Here is a 19,524-nt window from a genome sequence, read left to right as displayed (position 1 = left end):
GTGGTTTTGGTTTGGTTTGGTTTGATCTGTTCTTTGTGTGTTTCTTTGTTTCTTTGTTTTTAATCCACATATGAGTGAAATCATATGGTATTTGTCTTTCTTCATCTGACTTATTTCACTTAGCATAATACCCTCAAGGTCTATCCATGTTGTTGCAAATGCAAATATATATATATACCACATCTTCTTTATCCATTCATCCATCAGTAGGGCTTTAGGTTCTTTCCATATCTTGGCTATTGTAAATAATGACGCGATGAACACAGGTGCATAAATCTTTTCAAATTAGTCTTATTCTTTGGATAAATACCCAGAAGTGGAATAGCTGGATCATATGGTAGTTCTGGTTCTTAATTTTTTGACAAATCTCCATACTTTTTTCCATAATGGCTGCAACAATTTACATTTCTTCCAACACTGTATGAGGGTTCCCTTTTCTTCACATCCTCTCTAACATTTATTATCTCTTGTCTTTTTGATAATAGCCATTCTGATTGGTGTGAGTGATATCTCATTGTTTTGATTTGCATTTCCCTAATAATTAGTAATGTTGAGCATTTTTCATGTGCCTGTTGGCCATTTGTATATCTTCTTTGAGAAAATGTCTGTTCAATACCTCTGCCCATTTTTTAAATCCAGTTGTTTGTTTTTTGTTGAGTTGTATGAGTTATTTCTATTATTTTGGATATTAACCCCTTCTTGGATATATGATTTGCAAATATCTTCTATTCAGTAAGTTGTATTTTCATGTTGTTGATGGTTTTCTCTCCTGTACAAAAGCTTTTTAGTTTGATTTAGTCTCACTTTATATATTTATTTATTTATTTTTATTTTTATTTTTTTAAGGTACGCGGGCCCCTCACTGCTGTGGCCTCTCCCATTGCGGAGCGCAGGCTCAGCAGCCATGGCTCACGGGCCCAGCCGCTCCACGGCATGTGGGATCCTCCTGGACCGGGGCACGAACCCGTGTCCCCTGCATCAGCAGGCGGACTCTCAACCACTGCACCACCAGGGAAGCCCTCACTTTATATTTTTGCTTTTATTTCCCTTGCCTGAGGAGACATATCCAGAAAAACGTTGCTAAGACCAGGATCAAAGAGTGTACTGCTTATTTTCATCAAGGAGTTTTATGGTTTCAGGTCTTACATTCAAGTATTTAATCCATTTGGAGTTGATTTGTGTGTGTGGTGTGAGGTAGTGGTCTAGTTTCATTCTTTTGCATATGGCTGTCCAGTTTACCCAGTGCCATTTATTGAAGAGACTATTCTTTCTCCATTGTGTGGTCTTTGCTTCTTTGTTGTAAATTACTTGTTCGTATATGTGTGGGTTTATTTCTGGGCTCTCAGTTCTGTTCCATTAATCTCTGTGTCTGTTTTCTACAAGTAACATGCTATTTTGAATACTACAGCTTTGTAATATAATTTGAAATCAGGGAGTGTGATACCTCCAGTTGTTCTTTTTTCTCAGCATAGCTTTGACTATTCAGGGTCTTCTATGTTTCCATATAAATTTTAGAATTTTTTGTTCCGTTTCTGTGAAAATGTTCTTGGGGCATTTGATAGGGATTGCAGTGAATCTGTAGCTTGCTTTATGTAATGTGGACATTTTAACAATATTAATTCTTCCAGTCCATGAGCACAGAGTATATTTCCATTTATTTGTGTCTTCAGTTTCTTTCAACAGGTCTTATGGTTTTCACTGTAGAGGTCTTACACCTCCTTAGTTAAGTTTACGCTTAAGTATTATATTCTTTTTGTTGTGATTGTAAATGGGATTCTTTTCTTAACTGCTCTGTTAGTTTGTTATTAGTGTATAGAAATGCACCAGATGGTTGAATATTAATTTTATACCCTGAAACTTCACTGTATTCATTTATTATTTCCAAAAGTTTTTGGTGAATTTTTAAAAATATATATTTTTTTATTTGATTGCACTGGGTCTTAGTTGTGGCTTGCCAGCTCCTTAGTTGCAGCATGCATGTGGGATCTAGTTCCCTGACCAGGGATCGAACGCAGGCCCCATGCTTGGGAGCGTGGAGTCTTAATCCCTGTGCCACCAGGGAAGTCCCTGAATTTTATTTATTTATTTGTTTGGCTGCATTGGGCCTTCGTTGCTGTATGTGGGCTTTCTCTAGTTGCGGTGAGCAGGGGCTACTCTTCGTTGAGGTGCATGGACTTATTGCCGTGGCTTCCCTTGTTGCGGAGCATGGACTCTAGGCACACAGGCTTCAGTAGTTGCAGCATGCGGGCTCAGTAGTTGTGGCACATGGGCCCTAGAGCATATGGGCTCAGTAGTTGTGACTTATGGGCTCTAGAGTGCACGGGCCTCAGTAGTTGCAGTGCATGGGCTCTAGGGCATGTGGGTTTCAGTAGTTGTGGCGCGTGGGCTCAGTAGTTGTGGCTCATGGGCTCTAGAGTGCAGGCTCAGTAGTTGCGGTGCACGGGCTTAGTTGCTCTACGGCATGTGGGATCTTCCCAGACCAGGGCTCGAACCCATGTCCCCTGCATTGGCAGGTGGATTCTTAACCACTGTGCCACCAGGGAAGTCCCTAGTGAATTTTTTGGAGTATTCTATATATAAAATAATGTCATCCACAAATAGTTACAGTTTTACCTCTTCTTTTCCAATATGGGTACCTTTTATTTCTTTTTCTTGACTAATTGCTCTGGCTAGGACTTCCAATACTATGTTGAATAAGAGTAGCGAGATTGGGCATCCTTGCCTTGTTCCTGATATTAGAGGAGTAGCTTTAAGTTTTCATCATTGAGCATGATGTTAGATGTGCATTTGTCATATATGGCCTTTATTATGTTTTCGGTACATGCCTTCTGTACCTATTTTATTGAGAGATTTTTGTCATAAATGGGTAGTAAATCTTGTCAGATGCTTCTTCATCTATTGAGATAATCATGGTTTTTATCCTTCATTTTGTTCATGAGGTGTATCACATTGATTAATTTATGGATGCATCCCTAGGGTAAATCCCACTTGATCATGGTATATGATCCTTTTAATGTATGGTTTGCTAATATTTTATTGAGTATTTTTGCATCTGTGTTCATCAGAGATGAACCTATAATTTTTTTGTGGTGTCCTTGCCTGGTTTTGATATCAGGGTAATGCTGACCTAGTAGAATGAGTAGGAAGTATTCCCTCTTCTTTAATTTGTTAGAAGAGATTGAGAGATAGGTATTAAATCTTTGAATGATTGGTAGAATTCACATTGTAAAGCCGTCTCGTCCTGGACTTCTGTTTTGGGGGAATTTTTGTTTACTGTTTCAACCACTTTACTGGAGATGAGTCTATTAAAATTTTCTATTTCTTTATGGTTCAGTCTTGGAAGGTTGGATATTCTAAGAATTTGTCCATTTCTTCTAGGTTGTCCAATTTGTTGTCATACAGCTATTCATAATATTCTCTTACAATCCTTTATATTTCTGTGGTATCCTTGTTATTTCTCATTTTATCAGAGTCTTCTCTCTTTTTTTCGTAGTCTAGCAAACAGTTTGTCAATTTTATCTTTTCAAAAGACAAGCTGTTAGTTTCATTGATCTTTTCTATTGTCTTTTTGGTCTCTGTTTCACTTATTTCTGCCTTGATCTTCATTAGTTCTTTCCTTCTACTGACTTTGGGCTTTGGTCATTCTTCTTTTTCTAGTTCCTTTAGATGTAAGTTTAGATTTATTTGAGATTTTTCATGTTTCTCAGGGCAGGCCTGTATCACTATAACCTTCCCTCTTAGTATTGCTTTTGCTGCATCCCTATAGATTTGGTATGTCATATTTTCATTTTCACTTATTTTCAGGTATTTTTAAATTTTTCCTTTGATTTTTTTTGCTGATCTTGTTCAGTAGCATTTGTTCTTCACAAATTTATGATTTTTCCAGCTTTCTTCTTCTGGTTGATATCTAATTTCATAGTGTTGTGCTCAGAAAAGATACTTGATATGATTTCACTCTTAAATTTGCTGAGATTTGTTTGTGTCCCAGCATATGGTCTATCCTTGAGAATATTTCATGTGCACTTGAGAAGAATGCATTTGGATAGAATGTTTTGTACAAATCTATCAAGTCCTTCTGGTCTAACTTTTCATTTACGTGTACTTTTCCTTGTTGACTTTTTGTCTGGATGACCTATCCTTTGATGTATGTGAGGTGTTAAAATCCCCTATTATGGTGTTGCTGTCAGTTTCTCGCTTTAGCTCTGTTAATTGCTTTATATAATTTGGTGCTCCTATGTTAGCATATATATGAATAACTTACATCTTGATGAATTGTCCCCTTTATCATTATATAATGTCCATCTTTGTGTCTTGTTACCTTTTTTGGCTTGAAGTCTGTTTTATCTGATATGAGTATGGCTACACCTGATTTCCATGGCTGTCATTTGCTTGGAGTATCATCTTCTATCCCTTCACTTTGAGCCTATGTTTGTCTTTAAAGCTGAGTGAGTCTCCTGGAGGCAGCATATCGTTGGGTCTTGCTTTTTAATCCGTGCAGCCACTCTGTGCTTTTTGATTGGTGAATTCAGTCCATTTACATTTAGGGTGATTATTGATAAATCAGGACATAGTACTGCCATTTTATTTTTTGTTTTCTGGTTGGTCTGTGTCTCCATTGTGGGTTTTTTCCTTGTGTTTCTGTCTGCTATTTCAGTTTGGTCATTTTCTAGTATGTTTTCTCAGTTTCCTCTGTTTTTATGTTTTGTTGTTCCTATAAGGTTTGTATAAAATATCACATAGTTAAAATACTTTTTTTCTGTTGATAACATCTTGTTTTCATTTGCCTATATGAGTCCTGACCTTTTCCTTCTCCCCTTTTGTGTTTTAGATGTCCCAATTATTTCTTTTTATGTTGTGAGTTTGTTACCAAATTGAAGTAGCTATAGTTATTTTTACAGTTTTTTTTCCTTTAAGCCTTATGTTATGATCAAGTGTTTAACAACCTATTCTGATACAGAGTTGCAATTTTCTGATTCTGTCTATCACCTTACTCAAAGTTTTGTATACTTTTGCCTTTTCATTTCAGGTAGAAGAGTTCCTTTCAACATTTTTGTAAAGCATGTCTAGAGTTGATCAACTCCCTTAGGTTTTGTTTGTCTGGGGAAAAGCCTATATTTCTCCTTCATATCTGAATGATAATTTTGCTAGAAAGACTATTCTTGGCTGACAGTTTTTGTCTTTCAATATTTTGAGTGGGTCATAACACCCTCCTGGCCTGTAGAGTTTCTACTGAGAAATCTGCTGATAGCTTGCTTAATGGGGGTTCCTTTGTAGGTTACCATCTTTTTTTCCCTTTGGCTGCCTTTAAAATTCTTTCTTTGTCATTGAGTTTCAACAGTTTTAATATAATGTGTCTTGGAGAAGATCTTTCTGTATTGAGGTAATTAGATGTTCTCTTAGCTTCATGGACTTGTATGTACAGTTCCTTACCCAGGTTTGGGAAGTTCTCAGCTATTATTTAAATAAACTCTCTGACGCCTTCTCCTTCTGGGATACCCATTAGTTGCCCTTCCTAATAGAGTGAGATAGGTCTCATAGAATTTCCTCGTTTTTTGGTCTTAATTCTCTCCTTTTCTACCTGTTTCATTTCTAGATTTCTATCTTCGAGCTTCCATATGGTCTGCTCTCTTTCCAGTGCTTTCTTCATCTGATTTATTAAGTTCTTCAACTCCAGAATTTCTGTTTGGTTTTTTTTAGCGTTTCAGTCACTTTGATACAGTATTACCTCTGTTCATTACGTTTATTCCTGAGTACATTGAGCTGCCTTTCTGAGTTTTCTTGTAGCTGGTTGAGTTTCTTTGTGACGGCTAATTTGGATCCTCTGTCAGATCACATTATTTTGATACTTTAAGTTTGGTTTCTGGAGGACTTTAGTTTTCTTTTTGTGATATGGTGTTACCGTGATTCGTCATTGTGCTTGATGAGTTGTTCCTCTGATCGCACATTTGAAGTAACAAAGCTTTTTCCCCCCCGACTTTATTCTTTTTTTTTTTTTTAATATTTATTTATTTAGGCTGCACCGGGTCTTAGTTGCAGCACGCAGGACCCTCGTTGCTGCATGTGGGATCTTTTAGTTGCGGCATGCAGGCTTTTTTGCGGACTTCTTAGTTGAGGCATGCGGACTCCGAGTTGCAGTGTGCATGCAGGATCCAGCTCCCTGACCAGGGATCAAACCCGGGCCTCCTGCATTGGGAGTGCAGAGCCTTACCCACTGGACCCCGCCCCCCGCCCCACTTGATTCTAAGGGTTCAACAGGTTAGTAATTTGAGGCCTTTCTTTAGTTTTCCAGTAGGTGGCACTATAACACAAGTTTTTGGTTTCTTTTACTGGAGCTGCCTCCGGTTATACATTTGAGGATCGGCACTTTGTTCGTTGTCATCTTCTTTATTGTCATCGCTTGTGCCTCCAGGGTTGTTGGTGCCTTGCTGCTGTTGGCATCGCCACCTGGGGCACTGAGATTGCAGGCACCTCCACCACGTCCAGGGTCTACTGAGTTGCAGGCTCTGATACCATGGGAGTAGGGGGAGGGGAAGAAGGGAGCTGGGATTGCAGGTCCCAGTAACTTTGGTTCCCTGTGGCTGCAGGTACCACTGCAGCCAGGAGGCTGGTGTTGTATGGCCGCCTCCCCTGCCGCTACCAGGTTCTCGGGTTGCAGGCTCAGCCATAGAAACAAAGTGGCAGAGATCACAGGCAGTGACTCTGCTGTTCCCTGAGTGCTGCCTCCTCTTTGTGTTCCAGTCCACCCACCTTTACATATACAGATGTCTGCAATTCACCAGCATCCTGGTCTATTGGGCAGAGTTGAGTTATGGATGTTTTACTGGTTGTAGACTGAAGGGGAGAGACAAAGGGAGCACTTGCACCATCATCTTGCTGACATCACTCCTTTTCTCTATGTTTTCTTTTAAAAGCTTTATAGTTTTCACTCTTACATTTAGGACTTTGATCCATTTCATGTTAATTTTTAAATATGGTATAAGATAAGGGCCCAGCTTCATTCTTTTGCATGTGAATATACAGTTTTCCCAGGACCATTTCTTGAAAAGACTGTTCTTTCCCCTTTTAATAGTCTTGTTATCCTTGTCAAAAATCAATTGACTGTAAATATGTGAGGGTTTATTTGAGGGGCTCTTTATTCCGTTGGTCTATTTGTCTATTCTAATGCCAGTACCACCTGTTTTGATTACTGTAGCTTTGTAGTAAGTTTTGAAATTAGGAAGAGTCTTCCAAATTTGTTCTTTTTCAAGACTGTTTTGACTATTCAGTGTCCTTTGAGATTCCATGAATCTTAGAATAAGTTTTTCTATTCTGCAAAAAATACTTTTGAAATTTTGATGGGAATCACAATGAATCTGTGGATTGCTTTGAGTAGTACTGTCGTCTTAACAATATTAAGTCTTCAATCCATGAACCCAGGATGTCTTCCCATTTATTTGTCTTCTTTAATTTCTTTTAGCAACATTTTGTACTTTTCATCGTACATCTTATATCTCCCTGGTTAAATTTATTCCTAAGAATTTTCTTCTTTTCAATGTGTTGTAAATGTTCCATTTGTTCCTTGTTAGTGTGTAGAGATGTAACTAATTTTTGTTGATTTTGTATCCTACAACTTTGCTAAATTAGTTTATGTGCTCTGAATCTGTGTATGTGTGTGTGTGTGTGTGTGTGTGTGTGTGTGTGGTCTTTTAGGGTTTTCTACTTGTAAGATCATATCATCTGCAAATGGAGATAACTTTATCATTTGGATTTCCAATTCCAATTTCCAATTTGGATGCTTTTTATTTCCTTTTCTTGCCTAATTGTTCTGGCTAGCACTTCTAGTACACTATATTGAATAGAAGTGAAAGTGGACATTTTTGTCTTGTTCCTAATCTTAGGGAGATAGCTTTCAACCTTTCACCATTGAGTATGTTACTAGCTGTGGGGTTTTCATATATAGCCTTTATCATGTTGAAGAAGTGTTCTTCTATTCCTACTTTATTGAGTGTTTTTATCATGAAATGGTGTTCAGTTTTGTCAAATGCTTTTTCTGATTCACTTGAGACGATCATGTGGATTTTTCCCCTTCATTCTGTTATTGCAGTGTATTACATTGATTGATTTTTGTATGTTGAACCATCCTTATATCCCACTTGGTTATCATATTAAAATGTTGCTGAATTCAGTGCCAGTATTTTGTTGAGTATTTTTGCATTGATATTCATAAGGGATATTGGTCTACAGTTTTATTTTCTTCTAGTATCTTTGTCTGGCTTTGATATCAGAGTAATGCTGGCCAATAAGTGAGTAAGAACTGATCTCTCCTCCAACTTTTTGGAAGAGTTTGAGGATTGGTGTTAATTTTTCTAATGTGTCTGGTAGAATTCACCAGAGAAGCCATCTGGTCCAGGGCTTTTCTTTGTTGAAAGGTTTTTGATTACTGATTCAGTCTCCTTGCTAGTTAGAGATCTATTGAGATTCTTTTCTTTTTGTTCAGTTTCAGTAGTTTGTGTGTTTCTAGGAATTTGTTTCATCTAGGTTAGCCTTTTTTTTTTTTTGGTATACAAATTGTTCTTAGTATTCTTTTCTAATCCTTTGTATATGTGTAAAATGTACACTAATGTCCCAACTTACATGTCTGATTTTAGTAATTTGAGTCTTTTTAATCTCTTTTTCGTAGTCATTGTATCTAAAAGTCTGCCTATTTTGTTGATCTTTTCAAAGAACCAAGTTTGGTGGTTTTTATTTTCTCTGGTGTCTTTTTTCCGCTGTTTTATTTATCTCTGCTCTAATCTTTATTATTTTAATGCTTCTGACAAAGGCATGGAACTTTTAATTTAGTTTGCTCTTGTTTTTCTAGTTCTTTAAGTTATTGATTTGAGGTCTTTCTCCCTTTTTTGTCTCCTTTTTTTAGTGTAGGCATTTATAGCTATAAATTTCCTTCTTAGCACTGCTTTTGCTGCTTCCTGTAAGTTTTGGTATGTTGTGTTTTCATTTTCATTTGTCTCAAGGTGTTTTCTAATTTCCCTTGTGATATATTCTTTGACCTATTGGTTGGTTAAGAGTGTGTAGTTTATTTTCCACATATTTGAATTTTCCAGTTTTCCTTCTGTTATTAATTTCTAGTTTCATTTCATTGTTATTGGAAAAGACATTTTGTATTATGTCCATCTTTTACAATTAAGATTTTCTTTTTTTTTTTTTTTTTTTTGGTCTAACATGGTCTGTCCTGGAGAATGTTTGATGCGCACTTGAGAAAAATATATTCTGTTGTTGTTGGGTGGGGTTTTCTATACATGTCTGTTAGGTCCAATTGGTTTATGTATTGTTCAAGTCCTTTATTTCCTTACTGGTCTTTTTTTTTTTTGCCATCCTGCTTGGCTTGTGGGATCTTAGTTCCCCGACCAGGGATTGAACCCAGGCCCTTGGCAGTGAGAGTGCGGAGTCCTAACCACTGGACCACCAGGGAATTCCATCCTTATTGATCTTCTGTGTAGTTTTATTCATTATTGAAAGTGGAGTATTGATGTCTCCAACTGTTATCATAGAACTGTCTAATTTTCCCTTAAATTCTAACAATGTTTGCTTCTTATATTTTGGGACTCTGATTTTTGGCCCATATACATTTATAATTATTATATCTTCTTGGTGAATTGACCCTTTTATCAATGTACAGTGTCCTTTGTCACTTGTAACGGTTTTGACTTAAAGTCTGTTTTTGTCTGATAATAGGCATACCTTGTTTTATTGCACGGCACTTTATTGCACTTTATAGGTACTGTATTTTTCACAAATTGAAGGTTTGTGGCAACCCTGTGTTGAACAAGTCTATTGGCACCATTTTTCTAACATTTGCTCACTTTGTTTCTCTCTGTCATGTTTTGATAATTCTCACAATATTTCAAATATTTTCATTATTATTGCATTTGTTATGGTCATCAGTGATCTTTGATGTTACTATTGCAAAAAGACTTGTTCAGATGGTGGTTAGCATTTTTTAGCAATAAAGTGTTTTTTAATTAAGGTATGTACATTGTGTTTTTTAGATATAATGCTACTTGTGCACTTAACAGACTACAGTAAAATGTAAATGTAACTTTTATATGCACTAGGAAACAAAAAAATTCATGTGAGTACTTGAATACCTGCTTCATTGTAGTAGCCTGTAGCCAAACCAGCAATATCTCCAACATGTGCCTATATTTGTATCACCAGCCCAGCTCTCTTTTGGTAACTATATGTATGGAATATCTTTCTCCATCCTTTTACTTTCAACTTAATTATGTCTCTGGATCTAAAGTGAATCTCTTATAGAATATCATATAGTTGGATCTTGGTTTTTTTAATCTTTTCTGCTAATCTCTGCCTTTTGAATGGAGAGTTTAATCCATTTACATTTAAAGTAATTACTAATAAGGAAGGACTTCTGCAATTTTGCTGTTTGATTTCTATATGTCTTAACAGCTTTGTTATGCCTTATTTCCTTCATCACAGCCTTCTTTTGTGCTTGGTTGATTTTTTGTAGTGACACATTTAGATTTCCTTCTGTGCATATCCTTTAGACATCTTCCTTGTGGTTACAATGGGGATTTTGTCTTTTTCTGATTGCCTAAGTCTTTAAAGGTATCTTTACTGTTTTATGAGCATGTGGGAACTTTTTCATATTAAAGGATGTTGTAGCTCATGTGTAGACACACTGACCCAGCTTATAAGTGGAGAAACTTTGAGAACAGATTTTAGAATTCTTCCCTTAAACTCCTGGTAATTCAAGTGAACAAATCCTCACAAGGCAAAATGGTTCACTGCTTTTGTCTCTCCTATAAAAGTACAAGTGACTTGTCAGTGTTTCCTAATAATTATTTTGTTGATTTTGCTTATTGTAAGTGCAGATCATATTGCATTAGCTTGACAAAAAACTGCTTTTACACCATCATGTTTTTGACTTGGTTTTGAATGGCCCTTAACTTTAATCTACATTTGGGTAGGGCTGATTAGCCTGTTTAATGGGTTCCTTTCCTCACAGTCATCTCCTATATGAAAAAAACTACCATTTAAGGACTCACCCAGACTTCCTGGATACACTTGCATGTGTATGTTCCCATCACATATATTTGAAAAAATAAGTGGTATATAATATCTATTGTCCTCATGAGACAAATGTTTTAGCTTTTATGTCCTGACTGATGAGTATGGTATAATGGTAAGCTATATGATTTTTGCAAATCCAAAGTTAGTAAATATTTCAGTATAACAGTAAGATATTATCAGATATTTTTCTTGAGAAATTTGGGAATTACTAATTTTACCCTTTACTTATAATTTCAAAGTATTATATTATTATTCCTTGGATTCTATATTAAAATCATGGTTGTATGTGACCATATACAGTCTTTACTGTAGCTGAACTCTTCTATTTTTAATTTTAAAGATCTTTTTGAATTGCCAGATGGTCAGTTGGGTTATGAAGTTAATTTTAGCCAACCAGTCTTCCTACCTGCCTTCCATTCATTTATTTAACTTTTACAATATGAAGTGTTTGCTATAAAGATACAAAAATGGATGATACAGTCCCTGTCCTAAAGGATCTTACAGTCACTTAAGTGAGGTGGCATATATGCAAATGAAGTAAATACAGGATTGACTATGACAAAGACCATTTAAGACAGAAAACAAAGTGCTTTCTTATTAAATATCAAAGTTACTTCTAGTGGGCAGCATTGTTTATGAAGAAAGTAGTCCTTGAAGGAAGGTCCTTTGGGTTTATCCTTGAGGGTAGGTAGATTTTAGAAGGTAGAAATGTTAATTGAGGTTATTATTCCAACAGAGGTACTATAATGAAAAAGGTATAGAATCAGAGTTAATTTGGCCCACAAGAAATAGTGGAAAGGAGAACAAAGAGAAATGAACTGGGAAGGGTAGATTAAAGCTAGAATTTGAAGGCCTTTAAACTAAAGGCTTTATTTAGACAGGCATTGGGGAGTTTTGAAGCATGTTATACTACAAAAAGATATAATCAGAGCTGTACTTTTATTGGGGCATGGAGGCTACTTAGGAGGTTACTTCCATGATTGAGGTGGGAAACCAAGAAGGTCTGAACCAAAGAAGTGACAGTGAGGAGAAAGAAGAGTTGTGGAGACAGACTCCACAAGGATGCAAAGTGACAGTCACTTTCTGACTTGGAAAATGAAAACTGAATGGATAAAAGAAAGTGTTGAGTTATTTTGGGTGTAGTGAATTCCTCGAGCATTGGGAAATGTCAAGAGTTCAGCAGTGGTATTTGCCACAAGTAGACTGTGCTGTTGCTTTTTATCGATCTATAGATATAACCTCAGTTTGTTTCTAAAAATTGTTTTATTTTGAAAACTTTTCAAACTTGAAAAATAAGAAACAACCCTACAAAGGCTGTTTTACTGTTTCAAATAATTCAAATCAGTGCTTGATACAAAGATGCAGTTAGCAAGAAAGCCTTTTAGCCTTCTTACTTTTTCCTCAGTACATTTACTCCCAACATCTGTACTACCCATGCTGTCCAGTACAGGGTCCATCAGCCACATGTAGCTGGTGAGCACTTAACAATGCAGCCAGTCTACATTGAAATGTGCTATAATTACAAAAATAGATCCCAGAGTTCAAAGACTTGGTATGAAATAAAGAATGTAAACTATCTCATTAATAATGTTTTATATTGATTACATGTTAAAATGATAACATTTTGGATATTGTTTCAGGGCTCCCCAACACCACCCGCATGATGGGTGATTTGCTAGGCCCAAAGTACATTCGTCCTAACAGCGAAGATCATTACACTGAAAGGATCGGTAAGGGAAAAAGATTGTCTGAATCTGGAGAAGTCCTTTCACAGGCTTCATTATGCTCTCTCCTTCCCAAGTGGGGCACACTGAGTATGTTCATTTCTCCAGCAACCAGAAAATGCAGTAATATGTAAAATGTTTCTGCCCAGAAAAGCCCATTTAGAGATTCAGCACCCAAGGTTTTATATTGGGGGCTGTTCACATCGGCACTGTCTGCCTTGCGTATACCGAAATTCTAGATTCACAGAAGGAAAGCAAGTATTTGGCATAGATGACATTGTTAACACAAACTCTAGGCACCGTGAACCACCTTATCAGTCAGGTAATAGAGGAAAGCCAAGTTCCCAGATGCCAGCTAAGGGCCAGCCTTGCACACAGACCCTTCTAAAGGTAGCAGCCTTGGTCCTGCTGCGTTAACTTTTTGCACAGATATATTAGGTTAAGTAAACTATCAGCAGAATTAATTCCACCAGTTTATTTTTAAAGACTTTTAAATATGGCTACTTGTTCACATCCTTAACTCACATAATATTTATTTTGGCAGTGGTCTAAACTTATATGTAAAATTCTTCTCTAACGTGTTTTAGCTGTTTTCTCTATAAACACTAATGATTTCTCTTTAATACAAATCTGATAAGTAAACAGGTGACAAGCCTCCTTCAAGTGATATCTTTACACTAGTCACTAAAGGTCAGACTAATTGAAGGCTGCAGTAGACTTAGCTCCATATCCTAAATGTAGCTTTATTACCCAAGAAGAAAAAGAAAACCTCCCCTCCAAAAAAAGTGTGTGATCAAAATAAAGGATTTTGTGAATTTTTATAAAACAAAAGTCCCAGTTTAAGAACGTCCATTTGATAAGCACATTTGAGAGCTCCAAACAGTACATTTTTACATGCTTATTAATTCAAATTGTTAAACTCTTTTGTTCTCTAAAATGTTAATGATTTGTAATTATTATTAATCCATCCATGAAAATATTTATGAGGAGGTTTATATAAATGGACTAATTCTACGTGAGAGATTCGCTTCATTTCTATTCATTGTAGATTGCAGATGTGACTAAAATAGTATAACTTGGCTAAAATGAATGATACAGAATAGCGACCAGGATATGTTTGACTTCTTCCCAAGCACTGAATACTAATACATACCTCACTCTTTAAGAAAGGGAATGGTTTTAGGAAAGTAATTTCCAGGACTAGAACTGTGAAAGCAGCAGAAGATATTTTTGTTAGAATAAATCCATAGTGTGATTTTCAGTGACATACTGCCCTACGGGTCCCCTGCAGACCTAATTGAAGGAGAGAACCATCTTTCACCATCATTGCCACATCTCATCAGAAGTAGAGGGAAGCTAAAATCCTAACCCCCTCTTCTCTCCCACACCATGACCCATAGTGAGTAAAGGGGAAAGGAGAAAGTCCTCAGGCTGTAAGTAGAAGGTAGTTCATAACAGCAGTATTTTTGCTGTTACCTTTGTCCCTTATTTATAAAGACTTATAATTCAGCCATTTTATATAGTTTTGAATTGAAGCATGTCATTAGCAACCCATGTCAATAACTCATACATTGATTCTCATTATAAACAGCTATGCTTGTCCTTTGAAAATCCATAAAGCTTAATACATTTGTAATTTTAAATATACTTCACATTTCTGCAAAACGAAATCTGACAATATCAGTGCTGCTCTCTAATTGCTTTAAATAATGTGGAGAACAGTTATAAAGAACTCTATGGGGGCTTCCCTGGTGGCGCAGTGGTTGAGAGTCCGCCTGCCGATGCAGAGGACACGGGTTCGTGCCCCGGTCCGGGAAGATCCCACGTGCCGCGGAGCCCCTGGGCCCGTGAGCCGTGGCCGCTGAGCCTGCGCGTCCGGAGCCTGTGCTCTTCAACGGGAGAGGCCACAACAGTGAGAGGCCCGCGTACCGAAAAAAAAAAAAAAAAAAGAACTCTATGATAAAAAACTAAGGGTATTTTCCACTCACTGTTCAATCAATAAGAAACACTACAGAAAACCTGTCTTTTTTGCCACTTTTGGAACTATGAAGAGCCATCAAAGTACTGTCATATAATGTTCTGTTGATAAACGTTAAGAGCTGATGATAGTTTCACTCAGAAAATCAGAATACCTAGAAGCCACAGTGCTGTTTATACCTTCACTCACCCTGTCTTGAAAATAGCTTCTCTTCCCTGTATCCCCATTTGTGAACTGGATAAAATAGGTAAAATAAGAATTCAACATGTAATATGATATAGTATATAATAGAATTATGGTATGATATATAAACAAAAAACAAAACTCCAGTTTTTAGAAATGAGGAATTCAAAAATGTTATACGTTCTCTAGGACACTTGTTCTATTTTAAAGTACACACATTTGTGTAATATGATTTTATGATATATATGACACAACAGAAGTGGGTACACTAGCTAATTTTGTACTTGAATAAAATACCACCATACATCTTCATTGGCTTTTCTATCCTTAATCTAACAGCTTATGTATGTAACTAATACTTATTGTCCTTATGATGAGCTTTGAGACCATTAAGGTTTTTTTAAGAATTATATCAAATATGAAATTCAATGGCATATATTCCATATATCTGTACTGTTTAAAACATTTTTTTTTGAAATTCCAAAGAGTGCTTTTTTTCCTTTTTGTCTGTGGTGATCCATTCATCCGTCAACAGACATTTGGGTTGCTTTAACCTTTTGGCTCTTGTGTATAATGCTGCTATGAACAGCAAGTATCTGTTCGAGTCTCTGCCTTCAATTCTTAAGAGTATATACCTAGAAGGAGAATTGCTGGAGCTTATGGTAACCTATATGAACTTTTGAGGAACTGCCATACTATTTGCCACAGCAGCTGCACCATTTTACATTTCTACCAGCAATGCACAAGGGTTCAGTGTCTCCACGTCTTTGCTAACATTTTCTTTTAACTTTTTGAAAAACTGTACCAGGCTATGGCGCGGTGGTTGAGAATCCACCTGCCAGTACAGGGGACACGGGTTCGAGCCCTGGTCTGGGAAGATCCCACATGCCATGGAGCAACTAAGCCCGTGCGCCACAACTACTGAGCCTGCACTCTATAGCCCACAAGCCACAACTACTGAGCCCACGTGCCGCAACTACTGAAGCCTGAGCGCCTAGAGCCCGTGCTCCACAAGAGAAGCCACCACAATGAGAAGCCTGCACACCGCAAAGAAGAGTAGCCCTCGCTCGCCACAGCTAGTTAAAGCCCATGCACAGCAACAAAGACCCAACACAGCCAAAAAAAAAAAAAAATATATATATATATATACCGGGCTATATACTAGTTTCATAAGAACCATGGGAAATACAGTTGACCCCTGAGTAACAGAGGTTTGAACTGTGCCGGTCCACTTATACGTGGATTTTTTTCAGTAGCAAATACTATAGTACTACATGATCTATGGTTGGTTGAATCTACAGATGAGGAACTGGATATGGAGAGGCCTACTATGGGACATGAGCATCTGCACGTTTTGGTGTCTGCAGTGGGTTCTGGAACCAATCCCCCTCAGATACCAAGGGATGACCATATATTCATATTGTCATTACACTAAAAACAGTCTTTTGGTGCCCAAACTAAGTTCAGGTTTACATGAGTCAGCAACAGAGAATATTGGCCTTTGTCTTATTGTTTGTGTAGTACAGAGTGTGTTCACAAAAAAGCCTTTGAGGTAAGTTATTGACTTTATAAGAGTAAATGTAAAATAAATCAGGATGAGTTGTAATCTGTATGCTTTCAGTTCTTAGCAACAAAGTTTCCTTTTTTCCTACAGCTCCCTGCACAGGCAGCACTTTCTTTTGCCATAGCAACATGTGCATCAATAATTCTTTAGTCTGTAATGGGGTTCAAAACTGTGCATACCCTTGGGATGAAAATCATTGTAAAGGTGAGTCTACTGGCAAAGGCCAGCCTTTTTGAGAGAGGAGTATCCATTGCCTTTCATTAAGAAAAAATTAGAATGTCTTTTTCTACAACTGTGCTTGGCATAACTGCTTTGGCTGGAATAAACACATATAAAATAAATGTTCTCCTTAATGGATCATAGACCTCTGGGATGTGGTAAAAGTGAAGAAAAATATTTATTCTCACCAAAAGCATTTTTTTTATAGACTATGTTTTTTACCTTAAAGTTGTTCAAAAGTCATTCATGGTATTTCCTGCCCTTATTTTCTTGGTCATTTCTATTGTAAAGATACCTTATTCTCATAATAATTTAGATTGTAACCTAGAGTATTCTTATTTTTTAAATTAAATGAAAATACTATTTAATAAAAATCAACTGATGGATTCAGTCTTACAATGTAAAAACAGAATCATTATAAGGACTGCTTTTTTTATTCCATGAATTTCCTATACTATATTTCCAGTATATACTCCCTGGAAGATAAATATGGCTTGTGGTAATACTAGTTGAATGTCTAAAAACTGGTTATCAAATCACTGTTTCAGTACTAAAGTTTATCTCCCTTTTATTCTCCCAAGAGTTCAATAAATATCTTACTATGGAAAGTTAATGTAATCTGATATGGCTATCTTAAGTATTTGAGAGAAAGTATTTTCAGGTAATCATTCAAAAACAGTAGACCATGATAACATACCTGAGTGGGTTAGTCAGATCATTTTCGTTCTCTCTTGCTTATGGCCATCAGTAGAAAAACTATGGGTATACTCAAAACTACCATAGAACAGAAAGCTAAACTTGATAGAACAAGGGTATTTTGTTTTGGCGTTTTCTGTATTCATGTATTACTTTGATCTGCAAGCTATGTATTCATGTACCTTCTGAGTAAAGAACCAAGTCCTTTTCCTTTTTCGTAGTCTGTCTAGCTGCGTTACGATTGGTTAGTTTAACCAGAAGTCGTAATGGGATTATTTTGTTTAAAAACCTAATTTTAAATTGCATTTTCTGTGTTGTATTTGAAAAAGAATACAGAAGTGTTCTGCTTTACTTAAAAATACTTTACCAATTTGTGACAGGACTCATGAACGAATTTTAAAAGCCTCATCGTTTTTCTTTCTCTTTTCTGCAGAAAAGAAAAAAGCAGGACTGTTTGAACAAATCACTAAAACTCACGGAACAATTATTGGCATAACGTCAGGGATTGTCTTGGTCCTTCTCATTATTTCTATTTTAGTACAAGTGAAACAGCCTCGAAAAAAGGTCATGGCTTGCAAAACTGCTTTTAATAAAACTGGATTCCAAGAAGTGTTTGATCCTCCTCATTATGAACTGTTTTCACTGAGAGACAAGGAGATGTCTGCGGACCTGGCCGACCTGTCGGAGGAACTGGACAGCTACCAGAAGGCGCGGTGCTCCTCCACGGCGTCGCGGTGCATCCACGACCATCACTGTGGATCGCAGGCACCCAGCGTCAAACAAAGCAGGACCAACCTCAGTTCCATGGAACTTCCCTTCCGAAATGATTTTGCACAACCGCAGCCAATGAAAACATTTAATAGCACCTTCAAAAAGAGTAGCTACACTTTCAAGCAGGCACACGAGTGCCCTGAACAGGCCCTAGAAGACAGAGTAATGGAAGAGATTCCCTGTGAAATTTATGTCAGAGGGCGGGAAGATTCTGCACAAGCATCCATATCCATCGATTTTTAATCTTCTACTGAAGGTGACATTAATTATTAAGTATGTACGTATGTAGCCTACAGAGCACCCATACTGATTTCAGCAGCCAACCCTTTTCTCCTGTCAGAGCCAGGAAGATCTTCATTTCCCATTAACCTAATTAATGGTGAAGTTTTTATTATCTCAGGCAGTCTATATATGTTAACCCAACCTGGGAACTTACTCCATTCAGTAAAAAACAAAAAATAAGCCTCTATTGCTCAGTGTCCTACAAACAAAGCACCAGTTACATAGTAGCATTTGGAGAGATGAGGGGTGGTGTTGCGCCAGGCTCAGCTGCCTGCGGGTCTTAGCAGCAGGAAGACCGCTCCTGATTGATACAGCTCTGTCAATGTTTTGATCCCACAATGTTTAAAAGTAAGATTTTTCTTCACATTCCTTTTATTTTTTTCTTTTCTCTAAATTTAATTTGTTTTGTAAGCCAGTAATTTTACCCTTTCAGTTTCTTATATAAGTGGTTCATGTATCACACGTATTTCAATATAGGCATTTGTTCTAGAATTTGTCAAAATATAACTAGTTACTGTGATAAGTGCCAATTAAGACACAGAGTTGTGTTTTGTCCATCTGTTTCTTCTTGACTAGTTTCTATACTGCTGCCTTTTAATTACTGGATCCTTAGTCTTTATTTTCTGTGATATGATTTAGCACCTTTAAGTCATATTTTGTCTTAGTTATACGAAAAAGTTTCATAATCCTGGGATGTATGCACCATTGCCAGTTATACCTAAAAACTTGACAAAGATTAAAATTTTTAGAAATGCTTTGAAATTTCCCAAGTTTTATTACATTCAGTGATAGCCCATTCATTCCTGTGAGCAAAAAGTCATTTACTGCATTTTGGGGGAGGCCTATCATTATATTTATTTCCAGTGTTTCTCATTACTAGATCTGTGTTTTGTATTATTTTTATAAAAAGATTATTTTACTCCCTTTGTATTGGTTTTCTTGTAGGATATGGTAACCAAGGTTGTTTGAGAGTTAAAGGAAAATGCCTAAGAAACTGTATAAGCCTTTAGATTGCTTCTTACTTGGGACAGTACGTTTTT

The 19,524-nt window shown here is 36.8% G+C and overlaps 1 protein-coding gene across 1 annotated transcript in view; it reads left to right on the top strand.

The window, feature by feature from the left end:
- The window catches only part of NETO2 (neuropilin and tolloid like 2), a 67,696-nt gene extending 49,251 nt beyond the window's left edge, over positions 1 to 18,445 (top strand). The window contains exons 9-10 of the mRNA XM_065898795.1: positions 16,607 to 16,720; positions 17,865 to 18,445. Of these exons, the coding sequence (XP_065754867.1) occupies positions 16,607 to 16,720; positions 17,865 to 18,445 (695 nt within the window). The remainder of the gene's footprint in view (positions 1 to 16,606; positions 16,721 to 17,864) is intronic.
- Positions 18,446 to 19,524: the final 1,079 nt, after the last annotated feature.

The sequence above is a fragment of the Phocoena phocoena genome, chromosome 20 (genome assembly GCF_963924675.1).
Source record: "Phocoena phocoena chromosome 20, mPhoPho1.1, whole genome shotgun sequence".
NCBI classification, from domain to species: Eukaryota; Metazoa; Chordata; class Mammalia; order Artiodactyla; family Phocoenidae; genus Phocoena; species Phocoena phocoena.
This window is presented reverse-complemented; position numbering and strand designations above follow the sequence as displayed.